The sequence below is a fragment of the Pan troglodytes genome, chromosome 4 (genome assembly GCF_028858775.2).
Source record: "Pan troglodytes isolate AG18354 chromosome 4, NHGRI_mPanTro3-v2.0_pri, whole genome shotgun sequence".
NCBI lineage: Eukaryota > Metazoa > Chordata > Mammalia > Primates > Hominidae > Pan > Pan troglodytes.
In genome coordinates, this window is record NC_072402.2 from 88,176,252 (window position 1) to 88,203,962 (window position 27,711).

At 34.1% G+C, this 27,711-nt stretch overlaps 1 protein-coding gene across 3 annotated transcripts in view; it reads left to right on the top strand.

The window, feature by feature from the left end:
- The window catches only part of CDH10 (cadherin 10), a 159,436-nt gene that overhangs the window by 25,318 nt on the left and 106,407 nt on the right, over positions 1–27,711 (top strand). For all 3 annotated transcript variants that reach the window (XM_009449368.5, XM_009449369.5, XM_063811374.1), the window contains exon 2: positions 26,449–26,802. In XM_009449368.5, the coding sequence (XP_009447643.1) occupies positions 26,572–26,802 (231 nt within the window). In that variant the 5' untranslated portion in view covers positions 26,449–26,571. The remainder of the gene's footprint in view (positions 1–26,448; positions 26,803–27,711) is intronic.

Consider the following 27,711-nt stretch of genomic DNA (forward strand, 5'->3'; position numbering starts at 1 on the left):
TACTTGGGAGGCTGAGGCAGGAGAATGGCGTGAACCCGGGAGGTGGAACTTGCAGTGAGCCGAGATTGCGCCACTGCACTCCAGCCTGGGTGGCAGAGTGAGACTACGTCTCAAAAGAAAAAAAAAATCATCTAAATCAGATATAGATGAGACTAGAGGTACCATTCATCTTGAAGGAGATTGCTCTGCAATTATGCATCTGTGGAATCAAACATGTTATGTACGTCCAACGTGCAGTGGTGGGACAGGCACAGGGTAGACATTACCATTTCAAAAGTAGAGAAATAGGAGAGAAGAAAGGAGTGTCATGGCTGTTTTATGATTGACTACTTTAGTATATGACTCAATGATACTATAGAACACATTAAAACAATTAAAATAATTATTAAAATCAGATGTTTGACATAGATGCCTTTGCAGTTTGTAAAAAATTCAAAATTAAATAATATACAATGCTTCTAGGTGCTTCTTAATATGTCATTTAATACCAGTATAAAATAAGCTCTACAAAGACCAGGAAGTCAAATTAAACAAAGGAGTTTCATGATTATGTATAAACATTTGATTACACTGTTGTGGAGAGTTTAAGCATTATTTAGATAATTACACAATATAACTTTTTCCTCTTTATGATTCTTTAAAGTGACCAGTGCCAGTTACTGGACTATTTGTTTAATCAGTTAGCTAGAACGAGTACTTGTTTGAAATCTCTATGTCAAATAAAATTAAGGAGCCAGCATTTAAAAGGAATAGCTGATACACATGTAGAACTTTAACAAAAATAGAAAGTACAGAAAAGAAAAAGGCTTCATGCTTATCCACTTAATATTTGTGCAAGGCTGTAGAATAATCACATGAGTTTTAAGAGTAATATTTAAATTATTAAGTAAACATCTTGTTAATTGAAAGGATTTAAAAAACAAATGGCAATGAAACACTCAGCAATCACCTTTACATGATTTACTCTACAACAGCATTGTCTCTTCAAATGATTTCAACTTTTGCTTCGTAACAAGTTATCCTTCAGTCATATTCATGAGAGTGCAGTTTCCAGAGACCCAGAAATTTTGCAATCACATCCATGTTAAATGATTTTACATCAGTTTTATCCATAATTATGCTAATAATAATGGTCCATTCTTTGAGTGGATTTCTGAACAGATGATGAACTACCTCATATTTCACATTTAACAATGAAAAAATTCTGAAAACCAAAAAATGAACCCCTAACCAAACACACATTGAAATTGGACACTCTTGAATTGAGGAGTGTAATCTACCCTTTTAGCACATGATACAGATAAAATCACATAACATTTTTGACACTGATATGTAAAGTAGAGGGTGGAGAACAGACTGATTGCTAAGATTCCTTACAATTCTAAAACCATATGGCTTTGTAAACAACCCCTTCACACGATGACCAATTGGGTTTATGGTTATATTGATAATGACAAAGTGATCCAAGTGCATCAGGCGGGGAGGTGGGTATCATCTCTTCTGCAAGGAGGCTCTGGGAGGTACATAGCAAAGGAGTATGGATATGTAATCCTAAAGAGGAACAAATGAAGAGTTAGAAGCAGCTGTTTGATTATTCCTTTGTTACATCTTCCATTAATTTGTGGTCAGATATTTCTTTATTCTTTTGTTCTGTTTTTATCCTAAGATCTAATAAATATTAAATGGTATTTTCTTAGAGCTTTTTAAAAAATAGTATTACTTTTACATTTGCTCTTAAAGTCATTTACAATTTATATTGGCATGCATAGGCTATGAGGAGCCAATTCTTTTTCAAATAGTCAACTAATTTTATCAGCAAATTTTACTAATGATCAGCAAATTATAATTCAGAAATTATAATTTCCATATTGTAAATGAGTAGCAGCTGTTTCTTTTTTAATATGTGAAAGTATTGTAAGTATTGAAAAAGATGTAACCAAAGATGGCTAAGTTGCCAGAAATTCCACAAATGACATTTCTTTTTCACAACTTGCCCCATACACAAAAACAGAGACATTATTTCAGAAAGAATGTTGAGTTAACTCATTCCAATGAAAATCAAAGTGCAAGCTAAGGTAGACAGATAGACTTTTAAAGTAGAATCTCTAAAAATTATATATTTTGTCTACTATTGGTTAGAGAAATTGACTTTTTGAGCTCCAATGAAGCTAAGCACTCTGCCCTCTACTTTCTCCCTCATACCTCAAGTGCCAGCTTTTCTAGCTAGTCTCTTTGTCAATTATTGCAAGATAGAACTTACTAAGCCCTATCAATCAAGTACACACTTCAATCCAAATAAGGTTGGTGATCTTTTCCTGAGTTTCAGTGCATTGTGGAAGACAGCCTATGTGTATGTTTGAGAGTGTACAGAATGTTTAAGGTAATTTTGTTGGAGACTGAAGACTAACATTTTGGGTTTTTGGATCACTTATGCTAGGAAGAACCCTTAAGGAAATAATTTACCTTTATGAAGACTCATTTTTTTGCATTTATACAATTACTAATTTGGATTAGATTAACTAATGAGTTTTGAGCTTTAAGCTTTTATAAAAATAGCTTAGAATTGGGAAAACACAACAGTATCCTATAAATACTTTGCTTACATTGTAAGTTTGCTTACAAATTAATTAACAAACATATGCTTAATGCCTACTCCAGACTTCAGCCAGGTCCTACTTATACATTTTGTTTAAAGTTTGCTTTTGGTTCTTAAGTTATTGATCTCAATACAAATATTCTAGGTAATATTACAATTTTGTGGTTCTCCATTTGGGGTAATTTTTCTCCGTTCCCTCCAGATAGCATTTGGCAGTATCTGGAGACATTTTTTTGTCTGCCATGATCGGGGCGAAAGCAGGAGGGGTGCATTGCTACTGGCATGGTGTAGGTAGAGGCTGGGGCGCTGCTAACCATCCTACAATGCACAAGATTCACCTCCCTAACAAAGAATTGTCTAGTCCAAGTATCAAGAGTGCCACACTTGATAAACTCTGATATATACTCATTTTGAATACAGCTTGATGCACCTGCAAGGGGCTGGATTGACCATTCCCTTTTGTAATAACTGATGTAAAGATTTTTGACTGAAGGAATATGTGTTTTCAAAAGATGAGGTGTTAAATTCAATGGAATTATAACAATGAGAGATTTGTGCTTTTCTAAAATTACTTCTCGCTTAAATGTCCTTGAATTTTTTTAAAAAAGATATATTGATAAGATAACTGCTAGAGGAAAAATAGTATATGCACTCTGAGGACCAGTATAATTTATGGTCATGCCACAGAGTGAACTTAGCTGGCATACAAATTGATAAACACAAGACTTTGGCCTTAGTCCAGTGGTCTAATAGAAATATGAATTTGATACTCCTACTTATCTGGAATCAATGAAAGCATCTGAGTGCCTGAGAATGTTTATTCTGGAGAATAAGTTTTATTTTGCCTCATGTCCAAGTACTCACAGAACAAGAACAATTGATTGTAGAAATCTTTTTTTAAATATAGAAAGTATGAGGTATGTGCAGATTTTGAAAAAAAAATTGCAATCTACTAATAGCCTTTTCTTTGTATGAGCTTTATTCACATTTATCAATGCTGCCATTTATTTCTACCATTCATTTTTCTATATATTTTATGCCTTCATTCCTTTTTTAACCTTTTAACCTAAATCCGACCCCCAAGTGTAGTATCTATATTCAGTGTTCTTTCCTACAATGTAAAAATTCTTTAAAAATTACAGTGTTAACCATAATCCAAATTCGTTGCAGAAAAAACAAATTCTGGTTCTTGTGAGCCTTGGGAAATGCAGAAGTTATTCACTTAGTTCCTTAATTAATGAACATTTAAATATTACTTTGTCTTTGCAACAGAAAAATGAGAAAATGGAAGTTTACTTTGTTTGCCAAGGCTAGATACCTCTTCCTAAAAATTATTTCGCATACACCTTCCTCTTTCTTTTTTTTAACTTTCTGAAAGAACTAAATTTATGTAATGCAATGAAATATATACTTTTTTTAAAGAACATAAAATAATTACAGTCAACATTCCATAAAAAGAATATGGCTATAATTTATATGATTTGGGGTAATTAAAACACAAGACATGCTAACACCTTGGCAATGAGAAGGGATAAATGAAAAATACTAAAACACTATGGTAAGGCTCACGACTTCTAATTGCCAAAGGATCTGGGAAATGAACACCTACTAAGGTTGATCACAGTAAGGACCTCCTCATGCCTCAAGGCAGAATTTCCAAAACATATGCTGTGCTCAGCTTTGGTCACTTTGTTGAATTGCATATATGATTTAATTTCTATGAAGAGGGCCAGTCTAATAAGTAGGCATGGCAGTAAGAATCCTATGGTACCTGGAAATTAAGTGAAGGTTAGAGAGCTCTGTTGGTATTATTTGGGAATTATATTCACCAACACTTCAGGCTTCAGAGAGCAAAAACCATCCATGAAAGATGTAGGAGTTTATAGGCAAGCTCCATAGTCTTAGAAAGAATTGAAGTTATTCACATATTATCTGTTTCCTTCCGTTTTTTCCATACCTACAATATACTGAGCACTGTTCTGTGCAGTGTGGCTCCCAAGGGAACAATCAAAACTAGTTTCCTGTACTCATGTAGAATGTATTTTAGTGACAGATGATTAACAGTTAAATACTATAAAAATCACATTGTGATAACGTGAATAAAATAAACAAGATAAACTGATCAAGAATGTCTTTGAAGGTCAGTTTTTAGTGTCAACGAGGTGATATTTGAGAACTGAAAAATGCGAAAAGAAATATAAAATATTTGAAATATGTGAAAAGTGAGCAGAAGAGATTTCCATGCAAAAGGAACAGCAAGTGCAAAAATTCTGATGCAGAAATGAGCTTGGTGTTTTGGTAAAAATGAATGGAGGCTATTGTGCCAGATGATACTTGATCAAGAGAAATCAGTGAGAAAGGAGTTTAGAGAAACAGGCGAGAACAGTATTATCATGGATTGTGGGTAATGTGGGCAAGTTGAGAAGAAAGCATAGTTGAGAGTGGATGTCTACGTGTTGGGGAGGTGGCCACACTCACCAGAGACAACAGAATATGTAGATGCTCCTGGTGCTTGACTCCTGCAGCTGAAGATGGCACAATGGGTAAAACCAGAGCCTGTACATCGTCATCTGCTACTGCTCTGACCAATAGGAGTACAGGAGAGAACCACAGAAAAAATAAGTCCTGCCGCCTTGGATTTTCACAGAATAATTAGATGGCAAAATGAAGAAGCAAATGCGACATAAACATGAGTCTTGTACTATGCCCCAGTTTACATGGGTACATATAAAATACTCCCAAATATCAAATTTTAATCTAGTTGGCAAAGATAACTATTGCAGGCATGAGTACGCTAATAATTGTCACTGGTTCTGTTTACTCGGTCTGGAAACCAAAACTAAATTCTGTCTTCATCTGATGGTGGCCCCAACAATGAGAATTTGTAAAAGGCAGTGACAGAGAAAACAATGGAGACATTCATCCCTGACCCATTTTATTGGCTTCTGCAATGTCATGCTAGTCATTTCCTCAAATACTTAATTTATCAGCCTGCTATTATTTAATATGCACATCATCAATTACAGTGAAATCTGCACCCAATTAGTGTTTTCCAAATTCTGTAACATTGGATCAGGAGGGAGCATGGATAACACTGAAAGGGTGCAAGCTCTGGAGATATGTTTCTATTTATGTATGGTTTTAGAAGTAATTAAGGAATATATTGTGTGCTGTGTAATGCCAGATTCCATTATTCAAGCATAACATTATCCATACTTGTTTGCATTTTTCTACTTCATAAATGTTCATTGCAAGGATATAGCCTATCCGTAGAACTTACAGAGTTTTTCCTATCAATAGAGAGTAATTATTGTTTTAACATTTTTGGATCCATCATGATTGCATTATAGATATATAATGACACTGACCATAAAATAGAACCAGAAAGCACCTTTATCAACATTATTATCAGACTATGTTCTTTATCTGTCTGCTTTGACTTAGTTATACTGTTCCGGAATGCACATTTTTAACTCACAAAATGAACTCTTGGTTTTGATGTTTGGGTATCTCTCTAAATAGGTAATTCTTCAGATGCAAAGTCGAATTTGTCCTTGTCCCATTCTTAAATGAATGCTTCATTCAACATTTATTTATTGAATAAATACATAGAACATAGAATATTGAATAAATCAATAGAAATATAGAAGGTGTTTTTAGTGGGGTAAGGGAGCAATAAATACCCAGTTCGAAAAAGTCCTTTCTATGCAAAAACTAGGGAAAATATTTTATCCGTACCACAGAATATATGTTCATGAGAAACTCATTCTTCAGTGACCATTAATTCATGTGCCTCAAAGTTTATTTAAAGCTTGAGACAATTGCCACAGTGTCCTAGGTAGCAACATTGTCCCCATTTGTACTTCTGAGACTCTTCTCCAGCTGCCCCAAATACTTTCAAGGACATTCTTTCACTTTTACGGTAAATAAAAGCTGTCATTTCCTTTTTTTTTTTTTTTCCCAGCAAAGAGGATGCTTGCAAGCCAAACAATAGCAGAAAAATACAGTGAAAACAATGAAGGAAAATGTGAAAACTATTACACAGGAAAGAAAGAGAACACATAGACAATAAAGACGACATAGTCTTCCTTTTTTTCTAGGAAGGCTGTAAAAGCATGAAAATGAGTCTTATGTAACCACGTGTTATTTATTCTTGCTCATAGATATATTAACAGCAGAGAATACGTATGCATTGTTTTTCCTGAGTTTTTAAAAGGTACTTTTACTCACCACAACTATATTTGAACAAAACATGAAATAGCTACAGGCAGTGCTGATACTCTCCACATATTCCCTATGGCTGATTTGCACTTCAGTTATCCATTTTTTTTTCTCTTAAGAAAGAGGTACCTTCAGTAGGAATGGAATGAAAATCATTATATTGCATTATTTAACATTTTTTTCTATATGGAAGTACTCTAGAATTATCCTAGATAATGACAATGACACTCAAATCAGTTACTAGTATGTTTCTGAAGCAGTCGGTTTGGATTACATCTCTCAGAGGGCTGTGTCCTCAATGTGTTGCAAATAGCATACTGCACAATCTTGAGAAGAAGTCTAGTCATCTTTTAAAAAATTGAAAATACAATAGTAATATTCCATCAGGGGCTCTGATTACCACAAATATTTTATGATAGATTGAAAAACTACCTTACATTTCAAAAGTTCCATTTATGTCATATTAATCTTACTGTATTGATTAAATAGGAGCACACCAGTAAATGTGAACAAATGAAACAAATAACTCCTCCAAAAGTTATTTTTGCCATAAGAATTATGTATATAAACCTGAGAGCTTTTCTCAGTTGACTTCTGACTTTCTAATGGCCAGTGTGTTTCTGTAGCTTTTACCCCCAATAATAAAGAAATACAAAAAGCATTAATGTGTACCATTAACACATTGATCAATTATTGAGGTTTCTCAATTGGATAACCTCCATTATTTTGTGACACTGAGTAAACTATTTTTAATTCAACCGTACTGTCAGTTGAAATACATTTTCTATATTCACAGTCGTAAATATGCAGAAAAGAAGTATATCTGTGAGATAAGCTGATAAGCAATAAATTTTTCACCAAAACAAAATTGTAAAACTTTATGAAATGTCCTTTTTGGAATATCGTATTGCAATTGAAACCACACTGATTATGGCATTTATTGTAGTTCAGGGAACTATTCTTACTTCCAGTGGGCCACTAAGACACTTTGTCCCTTCACACACATATGATCATAAGCAACTGATACCTTTTGCTAAAATGTAGAATATCTAATTCTTATTAAAAGAATAAGATATCTATGATATTGAATTCTTATTAATTTGTTTGATTGTTATTGTGTTAGGTACCTATTAATGTGTAACGTACTATCACAAAATTTAGCTGTTTAAAACAACCTACATCCATTATCTCACAAGTTCTGTAGGTCAGGAATGCAGGCAGGCTTTGCTTGGATCCACTGCTTTAAGATTTCTTGCCGGTTGCAATTAAGGTTTCATCTGAGGTGTTGCTCAATGGATGGTTGTTGGCAGGTTCCCGTTTCTATGGGTCATTGGACTGAGGTCCTCAGTTTCTTGATGGCTATTGGCCTTCAGCCACAGTCAGTTCTTGACTCCATGATCCTCTTCAACATGGTGGCTTGTGCGTCAAAGCATGCAAGCTGAGAAGGCAATAGAGAGTCTCCTAGCAAGATGTAAGTTGCCATCTTTTGTAACTGAATCATGGGAATGTATCTCTTCACCTTTGCTGAATTATGTCGGTTAGCAGCAAGTTACTAGATCGGTGCGCATGCAAGAAGATGGGATCACATATGGTTTGCATACCAGGAGGAAGGGACCATTGGTGGGGGACCCTCTTAAAAGTTCATTGTTAACAAAAATCTACTCTGAAAATAGGAGACAAAACTTATTTAACAATTTTTCTAATAATCCTATTTTATTCTCTCGCTATAACTATGTTTTTCGATATTTTACAAGTTATGAACAGTCTATTGTTTGAAGACAACATAATAAGGGAGACAGAGAAAGACTTTTTTTAATTTTAATTTTATTTTTTAATAGAGATAGAGTCTCCCTGTGTTGTCCAGGCTGGTCTCAAACTCTTGGTGTCAAGCGATCCTCTCACCTCCCAAATTGTTAGGGTTACACCCATGGACCCCCCACATCAGGCCAAGACTTTAAAAAATCCCAGTTTAACCAGTTACAAGCTATATTATGTTAATCACATTACTTAATTCATCAGCATTGTTTGGTGTATCAATTAAAGGGGTGGATACTTAATATGGCCTAGTCATGGGCACCCCGTGAGGGAAGAATAACAATATATTATTTTCCAGGAACTTATTGAGCAACTGTCTCTACAGGGATCTATGCTAAATCCTGGGTATAAAAAGGTAAGGAATAAATAGTCCTTTCCTGGAGCAACAAATAATATAAGATGAGAAACAATGTTCAAGCTATGCATAAATGTGTTTGGCGTGTAATAGCCACTCAGCAAATGATGGTACTGAAGAGGGATATTGTTCTTTTTCTGTTTTCTTTTACTAAATACTGATTGCTGAGCCTCACTACATATTGTACCTTGTAGCCTTCAGTGACTGCAAAGGAGCAATTGTTACAGTCTTAGGAGGACATCAATTAAAGGTGCAGCTTCCCCCCTTTCTCCGGCCCTAACCTGTTTACATTTTTCTAACTTCTTCACATCTCCAAACTGTCTTCCCTATCCCCTCAGTGCACATAGGTACAAGGCATTTAAAATCTTCTTGAGGATTTGAACTGAGAACAATAAAATGCCAAGGATGAGAATATTGCCAGGAAATATTTATTGATGTTAGTATGAAGATTTCACCAGAAATAAATTAAATCAATATATAATCTCTATATTCACAGATCATAATTCCATTCGGTAGAGCAGTTTAACATTGCCATTCAGAGGAAACCTAATGTTTTATTCATGTGTATTTTGAAATAGAGGCCAAACATTCATATTTATAATATGAAAAAAACACATTAATATTTAAATCTCTCTAAATTTAATCAAATACAATTAGCATAATGGAAGCAAAAATAAAGATAATCCTAGTCAATACAATTTTTAAATGTACTCTAAAATATTGTAACTAAGATTAAAAATTAAGTTTATATTTAAGAAGCTATTTAATGTTCTTTTCTACAGTCCAACACATGTATGTTTAGGATTCTTTGCCTCATTTTCCCGTTTATGTCATTAGGAATCTACTTCACAATATTTTAAAAATTAATTTAGCATTTGTGAAAGTACATTGCTAAGCAGTTGTCATGGAATAATTGGCAACATAAGAAACTTTATTTTGCAGAACTGTCTCAGGATAAAATTAGGCCCTCCAAACAATGATCAACTAGCTAAATACCTCTCCTGTATGCGTAATAATATGGAGCGTTTCTGGGCCCAGGGCCTCCTTGCCATATACGAGGGAGTAACTTTTACTGCGTTTCCCTCCCTGCTCTTCTACTCCGTACCTTGGCTTGCACGTTGTAATGGTGACCAGATGCTGTAGCGTGAATTCTGTGAATGGCAGGGGAAGACTTGGATGAACATCCGACAGGCAGTGAGCAGCACGATTAGTCATTATGACGGGTGCCTGATCATCGATGTGAAGCCAGCTAGTGGGGAATTAGGAGAGTATCAGCAGTTGTGAGGATGACTCCAGCCAGGTCGGAAAAGGTATAGGAGAGATCTAAGAAGAAAGAGCAGAAATCAAAACATTGTAGGGAAACTTGCACAGCCTTGCACTGGTGACACACAATCTCCTGGATTCCTCTGGGTCTCTGTTGTACAGTAGCTAGTCCTTCAATACACTTATACTGTAATCATTTAAGAAGCGTTCATTTTGATAGACACTTTCAGAATTGTGCTGGCATCTGATGCAGTGTGGTTGTCTTAACATATTCTCATAGTGTCCTGTCATAATCTCCTGCTGAAGTCTGTTGTCCAAGCTTTCTTGTCTTTTCCTCCCTCCCTTCCAAATTTTGTTCTGTTACTCTGAGTCACATCTTCAGCACACGCTGGACTGTGTGGAGCTCTGTGAGGTTGTCCTCTTACTCATTTACCTAGACAGTTTCATCAACCATTTCTTACTTTCCACGCAGCCTGTGCTTCTTCTAACTTCCCCCCAACTATCGTTCCACCAAGCCTCAAGGATGTTGACTAGAGGCATGGAAGGGGAAAAAATCAACCAGGACTCAATAGCTTGACCCTCTTTGATGATCTGCATTCTATTTATTTCCCTGAGAGCCATTCTTCAGAATCCGTAATTGTTTCCCCCTTCCCAGTGGGATGGGAATTCTCCTACATTTTATTCTTAGTTTTGTCCATACTGAGGTTTTGAGTAAAGCTTTAAAAATTCAACAATTAGTGATTTTCAAGCACTGATTCTGCAAATCCACTGAAGAAAATACAATTTGAAACTCAGAACTATATAATCACACCTTTATTCTAATTCTGTCCACACCCTTGGAGCTTTATATCCAAAGCCTCCAGCTCAAAGAATAATGTTAAGTGGGGTGCAGCTATGCATAATGTGTTATGGGAAATTTTTCAATGTACACATTTTAATAACTTTGAAATTGCAGCTTATTCATTTTATATTGCTAAGATATCTATTTCACCCTGTTGAAATTTAAGCTTTCTTTAAACCAGTGCTCTTGTGCCATTATATCCTCATTATATAGCAAAGTATCTGGTTCATGTGAAGTATTAAACAATTGTTCATTAAACAAATTAATTAAGTGATGGGATGATTAAAAATTTTTAAATGTGTTTTCACTGAAACATTAGGATAATGTAATTTTTACTACTACTTTATATTTTGAAACCTTTTGTTAAAACATTCAGAATGTAGGCCAGGTGCGGTGGCTCACGCCTGTAATTCTGGCACTTTGGGAGGTCGAGGCAGGCGGATCATGAGGTCAAGAGATTGAGACCATCCTGGCCAACATGGTGAAACCCCGTCTCTACTAAAAATACAAAAATTAGCTGGGCATGGTGGTGCGCACCTCTAGTCCCAGTTACTCGGGAGGCTGAGTCAGGAGAATCGCTTGAACCCAGGATCCAGAGGTTGCAGGGAGCCAAGATGGCGCCACTACACTCCAGCTTGGTGACAGAGTGAGACTCCATCTCAAAATAAAAAAAAAACAAACATTCAGAATGTAAATAAATTTTAAGCCACTAAGAAAAACACATGTTGACAAATAGAATAAGAAAAGTCATAGAAGATGACTCGATTTGCCAACAGAAACTGTTACTGTGTTACTGCTCCATATTCTGTCTCATTACCAGTGGTTTAAAATGGGATAATTCTGTTGGCAATCTTTTTTTAATATAAGAACATGGCTATACTACTGTTTAAAAATATGAAATATTATCTTACATACACTAGTGTTTTTCCTCCGAAGATTAATATTTCTAGCCAAGGATATTTCAGTAGCAAAGAATGAGGATTTGAACATTGTCAGGAAGGTCAAAATGGCTGGGTTGATGCTGTCAAATTAAACAAAAAATAGAGGGCCTGCTTTAAAATATAAAATTATCTATATAGCAATACTTAGTTAATAATGTTTAATCATCAGATAATCTCTCCTATTTATATTAGGCTAGGAGATAAAACATTTAAAATATTAATGAAACACTCACAAAAATGGTACATATTTGCTTTTTCCTCATTATGACAAAATTTTCATTGTGTCATCTGAGATAAAATGTCCTTGCTCTGTGAATAATACATAATTTAATTTTTTGAGAAATCATTAATTTGACCTTTTCAGATAGAATTTTAAAAGTCATAAAAAACTAACAGACATCCCTAGACAATAAACTGTATAATATAATACTTAAAATTCCAAGTCATATTGCTAAAATTTCTCTGGGATTTACCAGGGATCATTGTAAGCTTAGCGTATAAGTCATAAAAATATTTTTCCTTATTTATAATTTATGTCAGACTTTCTGTGTGAATAAAGTAGGAACAACAGACACCTGACGGTGGTTTTTTAACTTTCCTTCTTATAAATAATGCGACTCTGTTAAGTTCATTTCCCTCGTTGGTTTCCCTAAAGTGTGCCTTTCCCTATTTTTGTTCTGTTCCATCATATACTTGTAAATCTAAATCCCTTTGAGAGTAACTCTCCCACCCTTGTGCCTTCTCCAAGGGAAAATGTAATCTTACTTCAGTCATCTAATTAGGACTAGGAGTCTCTGTGCTGCAGGCATCGGCATCAACATGAGTCTGATGAGCCCATGTGCTGACATCAATGAACACTTTATTAAATTACACACTCCCCTAAGCAGGCCCAGGCTTTCAGAGCCCTCATATTTTATGCACTGTTGCACTGACTCCCTGTTTGCTGAAGCTGAGGGTGTCCAGGCCAAGCTGAGGAAATAAAGTTCTGATGACGTTATAGAGATTAAAAATATATATATTTGACATGCTGTTAGGTGTTAGGCTTAGTCTGTTGTTTTGACAACTGATAACTAGCTAGAATCAAAGAATAACAGGAAACAAAATGGAACATTCAATTTAGGGCATCTTTTTATTCGAAACGCCAATGTCTCAGAGTAGAATAAAGAAACCATTGATCTAAATAACAGTTTTAAATGAATGCTTTTTTCTGGATGCTGCATATTTAGATATATAATGGATACGTAGTAAGTTTTGCTTCCTGTGTAATTCATAAAATTACATGCTCTTAAACGTTTAAACGTTTTCAATTATTAAAATAATATTTGATAACAAAAATACAATGAAGGTAAAAATGGTTTTTATACATTGCATTCATCCTTTTAAATAAAGCCATCTTTTGTTTGTTTGTTTGTTTTTTGTTTTTGGAGACAGAGTCTCATTCTGTCACCCAGGCTGGAGTGCAGTGGTGTGATCTCGGTTCTCTGCAACTTCCATCTCCCAGGTTGAAGCGATTCTCCTGCCTCAGCCTCTCAAGTAGCTGGGATTACAGGGACATGCCACCATGCCTGGCTAATTTTTGTATTTTTAGTAGAGACGAGCTTTCACCTTGTTGGCCAGGCTGGTCTCGAACTCCTGACCTCAAGTGATCCACCCACCTTGACCTCCCAAAGTGCTGGGATTACAGGTGTGAGCCACTGCGCCAGGCCTGTAATAGTCATCTTAGCAGGTGTTAGATGATAGCTCATTGTGATTTTGATTTGCATTCCCCTGATTAGTGATGCTGAGCATCATTTCATGCAACTTTGGGCCATTTGCAGGGAAGTAAAATTTACAGATAGTAAAATTCATCCTTTCTAGGGTAAAGTTCTATGAATTTTGATAAATGCCTACAGTTTTATAACTACCACTGTAGTCAACATGGAGAACATTTCCATCTCCCCAGGGAGTTACCTCTTGTCACTTTGTGGTGACTAGACATTAACCATCACCGATCTCTCTTGTATCCCTATGCTTTTGCTTTTGCAAGAATGCCATATAAATAAAACCATACATTGTATATGGTTTTGAGGCTGGCTTATTCTATTTAGCATAAAGCATTTGAGATTCATCCATGTGTCAATTGTTCGTTCCATTACATTAATAAGTAGTATGTCATTGTATGGTTGCACCAAAGTTTGTTTACCCATTCACCCATTTGAGGACATTTGGGTTGTTCCCAATTGATGATTATAAATAAAGAAGTTATAATCATTCGTAAAAAGTTTTATGTGAACAAATTTTCTTATTTTTCCTCAACAAGTACCTAGGGTAGGAATAATGTATCAAATGATTAGTACACATGTAACATCTTAAGAACCACAAATTTGTTTTCTAAAGTGTCTATGATATTTTGCATTCCCACCAGCAAGGTATAGAAGTTTCAATTACTCTATATCAGTGGTCTCCAACCTTTTTGGTGCCAACGACCCACTTCGTGGAAGACAGCTTTTCTATGGATGGGAGGAGGTGTTGGGGGAATCATTTCAGGATGACTGTTCCACCTCAGATTGTCAGGCAATCAGCCATGAGATTCTCATAAGGAGTGTGCAAACTAGATCCCTTGCTTGTGCAGTTCATAATAAAGTTCCTACTCCTATGAGAAGCTAATCCCCCCTCCCTCTACTGCTGATTGGATCTGACAGGAGGTGCAACTCAGGTGCTAATGCTTGGTCACAGGCTCTTCACCTCCTGCTGTGTGGCCCGGTTCCTAACAGGTCATAGACCTATACTATATCCCTGCTCTATATCCTTTCCAACACTTGGTAATGTCTTCTTAAAATGTTATTTTAGCTATTTTAATTTAATGTAGTGGTATGCATTGCAGTCTTCATTTTCAAATTTTTGTTCCATACGGTTGAATGATGTTGAGCAAGTCTTTATATGCTTATTTTCCATCTATATATTTTCTTTGCTAAAGATGTCTGTTCAAGTTCTTTCCCTGTTTTCAATTGGGTTATTTGTTTTCATTTATGGAGATTTGGCAATTCTTTATACAGTACGAAAAAAGGGTTTATCAGAGGCACATTTTCAATTATTTTCTAAGAGTTTTTGACTTTCTTTTTTTTTTGTTTTTTTTTTTTTTTTTTGTTTGTTTGTTTGTTTGTTTGTTTGTTTTTTTGAGAGACATCTCGCTCTTGTTCCCCAGGTTTGACTGCAATGGCTTGACCTCGGCTCACTGCAACCTCTGCCTCCTGGCTTCAAAGGATTCTTCTGCCCCTGCCTCCCAAGTAGCTGGGATTAAGGCACCTGCCACCACGCCCAGCTAATTTTTGTATTTTTTAGTAGATATGGGGTTTCACCATGTTGGTTAGGCTGGTCTTGAACTCCTGACCTCAGGTGATCTGCTGGCCTCAGCCTCCCAAAGTGCTGGGATTACAGGTGTGAGCCATCGTGCCCAGCCAAGAGTTTCTAACTTATCTTTCATTTTATTGTGTCTTTGAAGAGACTTTTGCTTTTAATTTTCATCAAATGCAATTTGTCAGTTTTTTTCTTTTATGTATCATGATTTAGGTATCATCTCAAAGAAATCTTTACCAATTACAAAAGACAAAAGTTTCAGCATAGTGATCTTGCATACATTTTGTTTAATTTCTACCCAATTTTATTGCACATTGGTAAATTTTTTTTATTGTATTGTATTTTTAGAGACAGGATTTTGCTACATCACCCAGGCTGGAGGGCAATTACATGATTATAGCTCACTGCAGTTGTGAACTTCTGGGCTCAAGCAATCCTCCCACATCAATCTCCAGAGTAGCTACTACAGGCATGTACCACTACATGTGGCTAATTTTTAAATTTTTTTGTAGATATGGGGTCTCACTATGTTGCACAGGCTGGTCTTGAACTCCTGGCCTCAAGTAGTCCTCCTGCCTCTGCCTCCCAAAGGGTTTCGAATACAGGAGTGAGCCACATGCCAGACATTTTTAATTTTTATTTTTATTTCAATCTAGAAGTATTAATTGTTTTTATGTAAAACTTTAATTGTTTTGTTTGATCGCATATTCCTGTCAACTTACTGGACTCATTGATTAGATTGGTAGCTTTTAATGTAACTTCTCTGGGATGTTCCATGTTCAGGATCATGCCATTTGCAAATAGACACAGTTTTATTTTTTCCTTTTCAATATGTATGATTTCCATTTCTTTTTTCTTTGCCTCACTGCTTTGGCTAGGACAACCAGTTTAAAGTTGAATACAAGTGGCAAAAGTAGGTATCTTATCTACACTTTGTTCCGGAATATACGGGGGAAACGTTAGCATTTTTTTTTTTTTTCCAGCAAGTACGCTAGTTGTAGGATTTTATGGGTCTGCTATATAAGACTTGAGGAAGTTAGTTTCAGTCATACTTTATGGATAATTTTTATCATGAAGGATGTCAGATTTTGTCTAATGTTTTTTCTTCATCTATTGAAATGGTCATAGTTTTAAAAAATCTGTTGATATGACAGTTACAACAATGATTGGCATTTGAATGTTGAGCCAACATTATACTAAGGTGAAGTCATGATGTATTATATGTTTTACATATTGCTTCCACTTGCTAATATTTTGGTGAAGATTTGTGTATCTGTCTTCACAAAGGTTGTTTTTCAATTTTGTTTTGTTGTTGATTTTCTCCTCTTTGTAATAATGTTTTATCGTTTTGGTGTCAGAGTAATGATACATACATAAAATGTGTTGGGAAGTGTTTTTTATTCTTTATATTCTACATATATAGTCCCTGTTTGGATTGTGTTAGACTCCAAAGAGAAAATGTGCAGATTGAATTGAATGGTCTTTACAACTAAAGGTGATGAAGGCAGAAACTGACACCGGTAGTTATACAGAGACTTGTACTTTCTTATCGTGTTGTGTTCTTTGTTCCTCTTGATATATCACAGCTGTTTTACTTCTACCCTAGTGGCTGTCTGATTCCTCTTATTTAAAAAATTGAAATCTTCTAGTTTTTAGAGTTTCATTATCAGACAAAGCCACTGTAATCCCAAGATAAGTTATTAAAATGATCAATAGATTGTCTTGAAAAGGGTGAATAAACATTTTAGAAAAGAAATCAGGATAGTGAATGTATTCAGGAAGCATGTATTCTAGAAAATTAGGCCTTGAGACATATTCTTCCCTTATGACTCCATATTTTTATTCCATAGCTGAGTTAGGGGAGTAAGAAAGTGAGGAGACTCAATCTAAATAAACTATTTTTTCCTTAATCTCTTTCCCATCTTCTTATCTCTAGCATCTACTACTGCATATTCCTAGATTGTGGTAGGAGACAGGAGAGTAAGTTAAAATAAACTCAAAAAGAAATTTTTTCTTTGATTAACTCAGTCCATTAAAGGTCATTAAGGGAACATACACATATACACATATACACACACATGCAATGCAATGCAATAATACATTTTCCCAAGTTGGGAATGTCTAATTGGGGAAATAGGTAAAAAGTGCTGTAACATCATGTAGTAAGTATCACCATGCACAAATTCAGGAAATATCATTTAAACACAGAGCGCGTATACACAAAAGGTATACCAGCTATTCAAGGAAGACAGGAAATGCTGGGCAGCACTCTGCTTGACATACTATTTTGCAATTAAACTGAATGAATGGCAGTTTACAGATTGTGGCTTAATGGTCCAGAATTTAGATGTACTGCTTTGTTTCTGGCAGTGATCTTAACCCACTAAATACTTGCTGAAATGATAAATCTCTCTGGTTCCCACAGTAATTGTGACTGAATATAGATCAAATATATAATTGGTGCAAGGACTAATGCATAATCTCTTGTAATGTCTGAAAGCTTACAAATTTCACTGCCTTTAATAAGTGTGAATTTTTGTTGTAGTGATTAGTTTAGTATTATACTGGATTTGTGCACCAAATTATTCACTGAATCAGACTTATAAACTCTAATACTTTCTAATGGTTAAACATATTTAAAAGTAATGATTTCACCATTAGTGAGCACTACAAAAAAAGTCAGACATACATACACAAAAACCAAAATTTGTTAAAGTGGGTGGTCATAAAACCTACTGCATGAAAAACTGCAAACTGTGATTTAGTTGGAATTGCAAGAGTAGTAGCAGGGGATGATAATGGTAGGGTTAGGGTCGGGTGTGAATTTAATGAGTGTTGGAGAAGAAACCACTTAATGTGTCCACACTTTTAAAGGTAATTTTTAAAATATCTTTTTATCAACTAATTTACGACTTTAACCCATTCAAGCTTTCCTTCCACTGGCACAATTCTTAAAAAAGAAAAAAAAAATAGCTATTGAATCTTTATTCTCAAGGGCATTTGAATAGCAAATTTATACTTAAAATTCAACATATCAATGATATGTTTGCAATCAAAGCAATCTGTGGAATTTAGATATCCCACACATTTTTAAATGTTTTGAACTAGTATTCTTTTCTTGGACCCTTATTTTGTGTGTCTAAGTATATTCATGGTCTGTAGTTCATACGCTTCCAACTCCCAGTGGGTCTGTCTTATCTGTGTTCAGCAAACTGGAAGCTAGCTGAGATGTCTCCTAGATAAGGGCATTAGCATGTAAATTTTAATCATAGTAACATCTATTCATTACTAAATTATGTAGGAGATTTCAGAACAGTGTAAAGGGAATCTGGTGACCCAAGTTATATTTCTGGTTATGACACTAACTGTTTGAGACTGAGCAAATCACATAACATTACTCTTAAACTGTTTCCTTATCTGTCATATTAACCCATGGGAGAAAAATTTGATTTCCAAAGCTGGATACAAAAGTCCATGATGATATGTTTGCTGCTAAGGACATGGTTGACTTTTCCATTAAGCCCAGTAGGCACCCAGCTGAGTGCCCATGATACTTTTGGAGGCCCATGAAAATGGTTTAATTTATTTTAAAATAAAAAACTGAACTTTTAGATGAAAGAAAATTCTCTAACATATAATATTAATATATGGCTCTTTGCTTAAATGCAGTTGTAAAATGTATTTTCTTTCTTCTTTTATTTTTTTAAGGAAAAAAAAGCATATACAAACTGCCTAGGGCCCATCAAAGACATAACCCAACACTGTCTACAGTAGAAAAAATTGTGGCTAAAGGATTAGCTGCTTTGAACTCCACATTGTATCAGACCTAGACCTAAATCTGTTTTTGAACTTAGTCACCTTAGAAGTGTCATGCAAAATAATTTTATTTCCTTAATGTATATATTTCTTTCCCCCCCTGAGCTTTGCACATTCTTTCCTTTTCTTATAACCCATTACATACCTATGATCCATTATGTCAATTCATGAAACGCAGTTTCTCTCTATTGTGTTGCCACAACTCATTTTAACTCCTGTCCGTGTTTGCAAACACGTACATCTGCATGCATGTACAGAACACACACACACACACACACACACATGCACGCACACTGACGCTCTGCTCTTTCATTTGTGCCAGGTAGGATGTGGTTTCCTCCAAAAAGATTTCTCAGACCACCCGTGTTTGGATTAGGTGCTCTTTTCATGGATTCCCATTGTTAATTCTTGGATTGTGAGAACCACTTCAATTTTGTTTACATTTTACAGATTCCACACAACAGAATTCATGGCTCCGTTGAGATAGAGCTCCATAGACATTGCTGAAGGAATAATTCTCAGCATCAATGACCCTATTTATAGAAAGAAAATCCCAAACTTGCTCTGTTGAGATGTGAAGAAAAAAACACAATGATTTCTTCAATAACTGGTTCACTGAGGTGCTCACTGTATTATAGCTCAATAATTGAAGGATTTACACAACTAATAACATGTTTCGGATTCTATATTCTATATTTTGGGATTGATCCCTTTAAGAATCAAAAAATGGATATTAGAAAATGAGGAATAAGTCTTGTATTGTCTTTTTTGGTAAGTTGAAAACTACAATGTAAGTATAATTTAGAATTGAGTCGCATTTTAAAAAATAAAGAATTAATTACAGTCTGGCCCCTTTCTGCCCTCAGGAAAATGAAATTTAACTAATGGAACATTATTCCAATTTTATATTTCAGCTACACATGCATAATTTAGGAGATAATCCTTTTTTTATAAAATGGGACTACACATAGAGATAAGACGGGCCATCTAAAAGTGGGTTTTTAGTATTGTGCAAATATTAAACCATAATTAGAGTCAAAAATTAGTGCTGATAATTTTTTTTCTGCTTCTTATTCTTAACCTTGACTGTCTCACAAATACATGCCACAAAGATTTGTCTTATGATTCCTGTGCTTATCCTTGCGTAAAGATCTATATTTATGCATTTAAGGAGATTGTTAATGGCCAATCTTATATCTCTATGTTTATACTTTTGATTGCTTTTCACAAATGAGTGTCATGTATATTTTTGCACCTTCAGGTATAACAGCAGAAACATATTTTGCAGAACAGTTTATGCCAGTCTGATGCATGTTCTACACATTCTCATAGTTGAACACACTAAAGTGCATAGTAAGTTAGTTTACACACCATTCATTAGTACGTGCACAAATGGTTTTCTTAGAAGTAACTTAGAAGAAAAATAATCTTTAATGGATTCTTTCTCCAAGCTATGGCTCTTTTTCTTGATGTCCTAATAATAATGAATTAAGTGAAGAATGACAAACCATCTTGGGAAGGAAATCCTAATAATCTCCCAAACTCTCTCTTCCTATCTCTTCACTCATTGTTTTACAGAAGCAGTTCAAGTCCTGGATCAAAGAAAACTGGGTACCAGGTGGCTTTTATACAAACATCTTTAAGTAACCCTCAGAGCATTCTTGCTACCATTCTCCACATAATGAAATAAATCCTAGCTACAGTAAAATGAGACTTTCAGGAGGCAGCAGGTGCAATGTCACATCTGTATTAGCACTGCTAACTTGCTTGTGGATCAAGTTACATCTGGGACTGTCACATTTGCTGCTGAGTTAAAAAGGTTGCTCAGAGAGTAGCAAGAACTCTTGGATGCTATTCTTTAGCCTATTAGCAGGGATCTTAGAGATAATGGCCACATGAAGTTATGTGCCTCATTCAACAATCCTCTTTATCCCTGCCATATGTTTTATCTACCCACTGACCCCAAATTTATATGGTTGATATCTGGTTTTGCAAATTATCACATAAAGATGTTAGCACATAGTATAGCTGGAGAGGTGTATTACCAGTTTGTGTGCAGGTCACATTCCTAGAGAATAAAACTAATTTCAAACGGTTTTGCTTGAAGGAGAATTTTAGTCTGAAAAGAATAGCAAGGACCAGAGCTTCTTGGGATTCTTCTGCATTGATAACAATCCTAGCAATGGTTGATAACTTATCTAAGACTACCAAACCTTTGTGTTGTATATTTCATTCAACACTGATATATTGATTGCCTTTTTGGTTAATGTCTTATGTGAGTTCTGTCGTGTTAAATACAAATAAGATATAGGCATAAAATGGTCCTTCACCTTTTTTTTTAAAAATAACAACAAAGCAAGTTTCTTTTGTATTGAAATGTTTTACAAATAATTATAATATTCAATCCAATTTAAAAATACTTGTTTAACACTTTGCATTATTCTCTATATTGCTAGCTTTGCATGGAAGACATAAAACCCTGCCTCAAACTTACAGTCTAAACAGAAATACATATGCAGAATACTTAAAATAGAGTGATAAATATTCAATGTAGAATTATACATTTTCTATGACAATAGAGCACAGTAGGTAATGTGTAATGAACTCTTGGATAATATGATCAAGCATATGGACTCATATTATTTGAGTCCTTAGTGTAATGCTTTGATTCAATTATCTCACATGGTGCTTTAGACTAGATGCATAAAATGGTATCAGCTGAATAAAAAGGAAGTATTTAGTATGCACTGACTCATTTTAATTGTATAAACACATCTGAAAAATTTTCCTTTATTTTTCAGTGTTGAAATGTTATTAGACTGTATTTGGTCTATGAAACTTTAAGAGGATTAAAATTGTCCATCTCCAGGGACTTTTATATCTATAATCTTTAGCATTTTCGATTACTCTTATAAATAATATATATATTTTTTAAAGCTGGTACATTAGGATCCTAATCAACATAATAAATTGACTGAAGAAGGACTAATTCCTTTTATTAGCCAAGAATAGATTGTAGCTTAATTGATCATCTGTGATGTGTGGAGACTTAATTAGTAATTGAGATGTGCCAAAATGCCCATTATATTATATTCTGTGATCTGCTGTTCTTGGCTGCCTATATAATAAAATTAACAGGTTATAGAGAAAATAATATTTGTGATAAGTATTTCAGAAGAATAATGAAAGTCCTGTAATTGTAAAAATGAAATGAGACCCAGTGAGACAAATGCTTTAAAATGAACATATAAAGAAAAACATAGTTTACAGCATGATTAAGAGAAAAATTGCTATCCTATCTACTGTAGCTTGAAGTAAACAAACTCTTCTGGTTAAAAAAACATGGAAAAAGGCCTTAGAGTATTTAGAAATAATGTTTTGATCTTCTGACTGCAGTCGCCATATAGCTTATATTCCCGTCATTGTAGTAGGCTACGTGTCTGGGGGCTGAAGCACTAAATAGGAAAAAGTTATAAAAACACTCTGAGGTTGATTTTAGGTTTGAGGGAGGTCTACAGCTTTGCCAGTCAAAGCACGTGGTCCACCTGCATTGGCATTATAGGTGAACATATTAGAAATGTTGCATCTTATGCCCCACACCAGACCCACTGAATGAGAACATAGATATTTAACAAGTGACCCAGGAGTTGTGAATATATATTAAAATTGGAGGAGCACTGGTCTGAAGGAAATATGGGATTGCAGAATGGCTGAAGGATGTTTTAATAATTCTTAAAGTTCATAGGATATTCATATTAAATTATTTTTGATATTAAAATAAAGAAATATAGTTTTGAAAATATTTTCTGAAAATAAAATTAACTGGAACTGAAATTATAGAATTTCATTAATTTTAGCATTTTTAGTCAGAGAGGTAGTTTAATAATAGTTTCAACCCACCTGATTCCTTTTCATTATAATTCTGTTAATAATTTCAAGCAAGCACAACAGCTCCCTTATGTAATATTTTTATATCCTAAAATTTAGCTTTTATTTCTCATCATAAATAGTCCAACATATTTAGAGAGGCTTTTATAAATATATCAGTTAATTAAAGAGACATATACTGATACATCTGTATATACCAGTTTTTACTATCGAGGAAAATTCAATATGTTTCTAATCACCTGGATATTATTCAGAATTGTATATTAGTGGGGAGATAGTTTATACATATAAGAAGTTACATATCAGGGTTGAAATTAAAACAACTAGAAGTATTGCAAAATGATGTTTTAAAAATTATCTGGTTTCAGATATTGAAATGAAATATAAAGTTTTGATGTTAATCTTCCCAGTGGTAGACATGTTCAAAAATTTTAATTGATTTGAGCCTTGGAGAAGTGGGCTTCAGAAAATTAATTTAGCTAACACCCTGTAGGATATATTTTAAATAAGAAAGATTGAGGTTAAGGAAAATGGCCGTTAGTAGTTATTGTATGCTGTTTGCATGAAATGATAATCGTTTAAAATAGTGTGATGACACACTGACAAAAAAAAAAGACAGCTGAGAGCCATAGGGTGGAAAAAGCAGCAATGCAATGCATTGACTGACCATGTAAAAGGTACACTTGGCTAAATGGAAATGCCAAAGATACTCTGTAATTTGGGTTAGGTTACTGGAAGGATGATTATTATTGATATTTATAATAAAGTCACAATGTTTTGAAATGTCTAATATGTAGGCTCCTAGTTACTTAGAACATAACTAGGAAGAACTAACTGCAGAGAAATTAAATGTTAGATTTGTTTCATATAATTTTCTATTTTTATTTAACCGTGTCATTGTTCGAAATGTTTTTGTCAAATACTGTAGTCTTTATGTAAAATGTATTTTATATACTTTCTAATTATCTTGCATCAGTATTAAATAATGCATTTTACTGGGGATTCTTCAGGACATTTATCATTAAATAATTGAAACTAGAACAATAACAAAGGAAATGATCTCATGCATGTGGGGTCCAATTATTCAATAGCAACTTTTATAGCTATAGTCCCCACCTACTCTTTTCCAAAACATTGGTGAGTAGGCTTTTCACACTAGGGAAGGTTATAACTGTATTGAAAATGATCACCAATGCATCATAGAATTGCTGACAATTTTTAAAAATGTAAAAAGAGATGAAATGAGAATGACTGTTTCTTCAATAAGTTTTAAAGCTTTTGTAGAAGAAAGCAGAAACCCTCACTTACACAAACTCTCCCCTGCCTCTTGGGAATAGTGTACATTTCTGGAGAATACCGTCTGGCACATCCTAATACATATAAAAGCCACTATTTTGGTAAATGTTCCTATTACTTAGAATCCAATCAATTTGAGTTTCAGTGCTTTGTGATGTAAGACCATTTTATGCATCAGATAATTTCTAAACTCCAAGTAGAGTATTACATGACATATTGAAATACAATTTCCATCTATCATGCTGTACGTCTTCAGGCATTGTGGACGACTCCACTGTCATTTGATACACTCAAGGGAGACACTGCTTCACTATTAATCTTATTTCTTTGAAACATTTATATTAACTTTTAAGTCTTCTGAATAATGAAACAAAAAGTAAAGAGATTGCTAACAAATTACTGTGGATGTAAGCATAAATGTAAAAGCAGGAGTACTTATAATGCATTGCCATATTAGAGAAGTGAAACTCAATCCTTTTGGTTCTCAAATCACTTTTTATAACACATACTTTATTATATCCTGAAATAAAATCCATACATATTAGGAAACAAAAGACAATTGACACACACACAGACAAAACAAAATAAGTATATTCACAATAATATAAGTGAAGAATAATATAAAAATTACTGTAATTCAAAAATATATATCTCTATACATAAATGCTTGGGCACAAAAACATATAGCAGGTAATGGTAGTCAAATATTTGCATTGACTTGCAATTCATTCATTCATTTACTCATACATTCAAATTGTTTATTGAACATCTATTATAGACAAGATTCTTTTTTATGCACTGTGATACAGTAATGAAGAAAAGAGTAAAATTATCTTCCTACATGGGATTGTAGAAGAAAAACAGAATATGTACACAATAAATAAATAAATAAATAAAATACATGGAGTATACTGGAATATATGAAATGTCAGGGGCGGTTTTAAAGAAAGACCTGAAGGAAACAGAGGATCTAGCTAGGTGAACATCTACAGGAAAATCATTCTAGGCACAGAGAACAAGTAGGAAGTTGCTGGTTAAGGAAGGGAGCATGTAAAATGTATTGCATGGTGAAGCAAGAAGGACACGGTGGCTGGAGAAGAGTCAGTTTAGGGGGATGTGGTGGAGGGTTAAAGTGAAACATGGTCAGAGAGGTGGCCAGCAGTGATGAAATTGAGTGCAGTATTATTGGACAGATTTTGGTTTCCATCACAGTGGGATAAGAAACCACTGGAGTGTTTTGTGAAAAAAAAATGACATGATCCGACTTAAATTTTAATAGATTTCTAAGGAAATTTTGTTGAGAAAATAGTGGCACGGAGGGTGTAGAGAACAGTCAGTAGGCTGTTACCATAGTCAGCCTGGGGTATAGTGGAGTTCTGGACCAGGCAGTAGAGGTAGTTAGAAGCAGATTATCTGCTAGATTTAATTATATTACAAATTGGTTCACTGTAGTAGTGATTACTTTCTACTCAAGGAAACTCTAGGTGTTCCCCAGGCTAACCTAACAGGGAAGAGAGGAGAGCACTTCAAAGGAAGGCATTCCTAGTTTTCTCATTTGTTTTGTTTTGTTTTGTTTTGTTTTGTTTGTGCCTTTACTTTTACCTCTGAGTAGGATTAAATTTGAAGAAATTATGCTGCTGTTTAAAAACATTAAAATATAAAATTGTACAACAGAAGGCATGATTCCTGTAGGTTATTTAAATCAGTTTTGTTTTCAAAATTATAATTTGCATTAAATTACTCTGAAAAAATTGACATGCAGAATGAACTATATCTCCTGTGTATATAGCAATGTAATTACTAAAAACTGTTAAAGTGCCAAAAGAAAAAAAAAGCCTAATAATGTCTTTTCTTTAGAATTTGGTGGAAATAAACATTTACAATTATATTTTTGTACATTGTAGACATATTGCTAGACAAGTAATATTTCTCAAAACTATTCGTTATTGTATGAAAAATAAAGAAAATGAATGTTTTGGTTGTTATTAATAAACTATCATCACTTTAAATTTTAAATGAAAAGTAATAATGATAATGTTGTCAACTAACTTTCTTTGTTTGTTTGTTTGTTTGTTTGAAGCTTTGGGAAACATGAACAAAGCATTGATGAAATGTTGGAAACCAGTTGAAACACAGTAAAATCAACTGGGTAAAATAGCACCACTTCTCTTCATCTGCACTGGGATTTGTCAAGAAGTGAACTATGACAATACATCAATTTTTGCTACTGTTTCTATTCTGGGTATGCCTGCCACATTTCTGCTCTCCAGAAATAATGTTCAGAAGGACGCCTGTGCCACAGCAAAGAATTTTAAGTTCACGTGTACCAAGGAGTGATGGCAAAATTCTCCATCGTCAAAAACGTGGTTGGATGTGGAATCAATTTTTCTTACTTGAAGAATATACAGGATCTGATTATCAGTACGTAGGCAAGGTAAGCTTGTGTTAAAATGGCACGTGTTTATATTTGCTCTTTATATATTTTACTGATGAAAATTTGAAGGTCATCAAACCATCATTTTTATAAATCTGATTCTTTAAATCTCTCTAAAGCATTTTTGTTTATGGAACACGAATTCTAATTTGATAAAAACTGTGGAATGAATATGAAATGATAAATGCATAAATTTATTTATTAGAATTAATTCTGCCCAATAACTTATGGGTTAAAGAGGTACTCAAAACTGCAATTTTAGAATTTATGGTTAGAAAGCAATGATAGTGAGAAAGCTATATGTAAATACAGTCATTTAAATGAAAATACATATGTGTATATATATATATATATTTCACATTGCTATTGAGTTCAGTGAGGAAGCAAAAACATTTCAAAGTTGTTTAATCTTCTACAGAACGAGAAAGCAAATGTCATCAAAATACGATTCAAGGACAAAAATGTTGCTTATTATAAGAATTTATTCTAGGTATGAATGTTATTTATTTTTCTTAGGTCACACTATGGGTGCATTTGTATAAAGAAAAATGAATAGGAAGAAAAGCAAGTAAAAATAGTTTAGCTATTGCAATATGAGGTGGACAGGAAGAGTTTTCATTCTACAGAATTATAAAGTTAGTGAGGATAATTAGTTGTGGTTGGAAATGAAATGAGAAGCTTAACATAAAAGTACTAATGAATGCTTTTACACACTATGTTGTATTCAGTTCAAATTTTCTTTCTTGACACTATCTGAATCTAATTGAAGTTAGATAATGCCTTAGTTGACTTGAGAGCTTACGAAAAAATTCGTTTTAATAGTCAATATTATTATTTTTATAGATTGTGAGACTATGTCAAAGGAATAAAAGGAAATTAAGTAGACTAACATAAATCACATGTTAACAC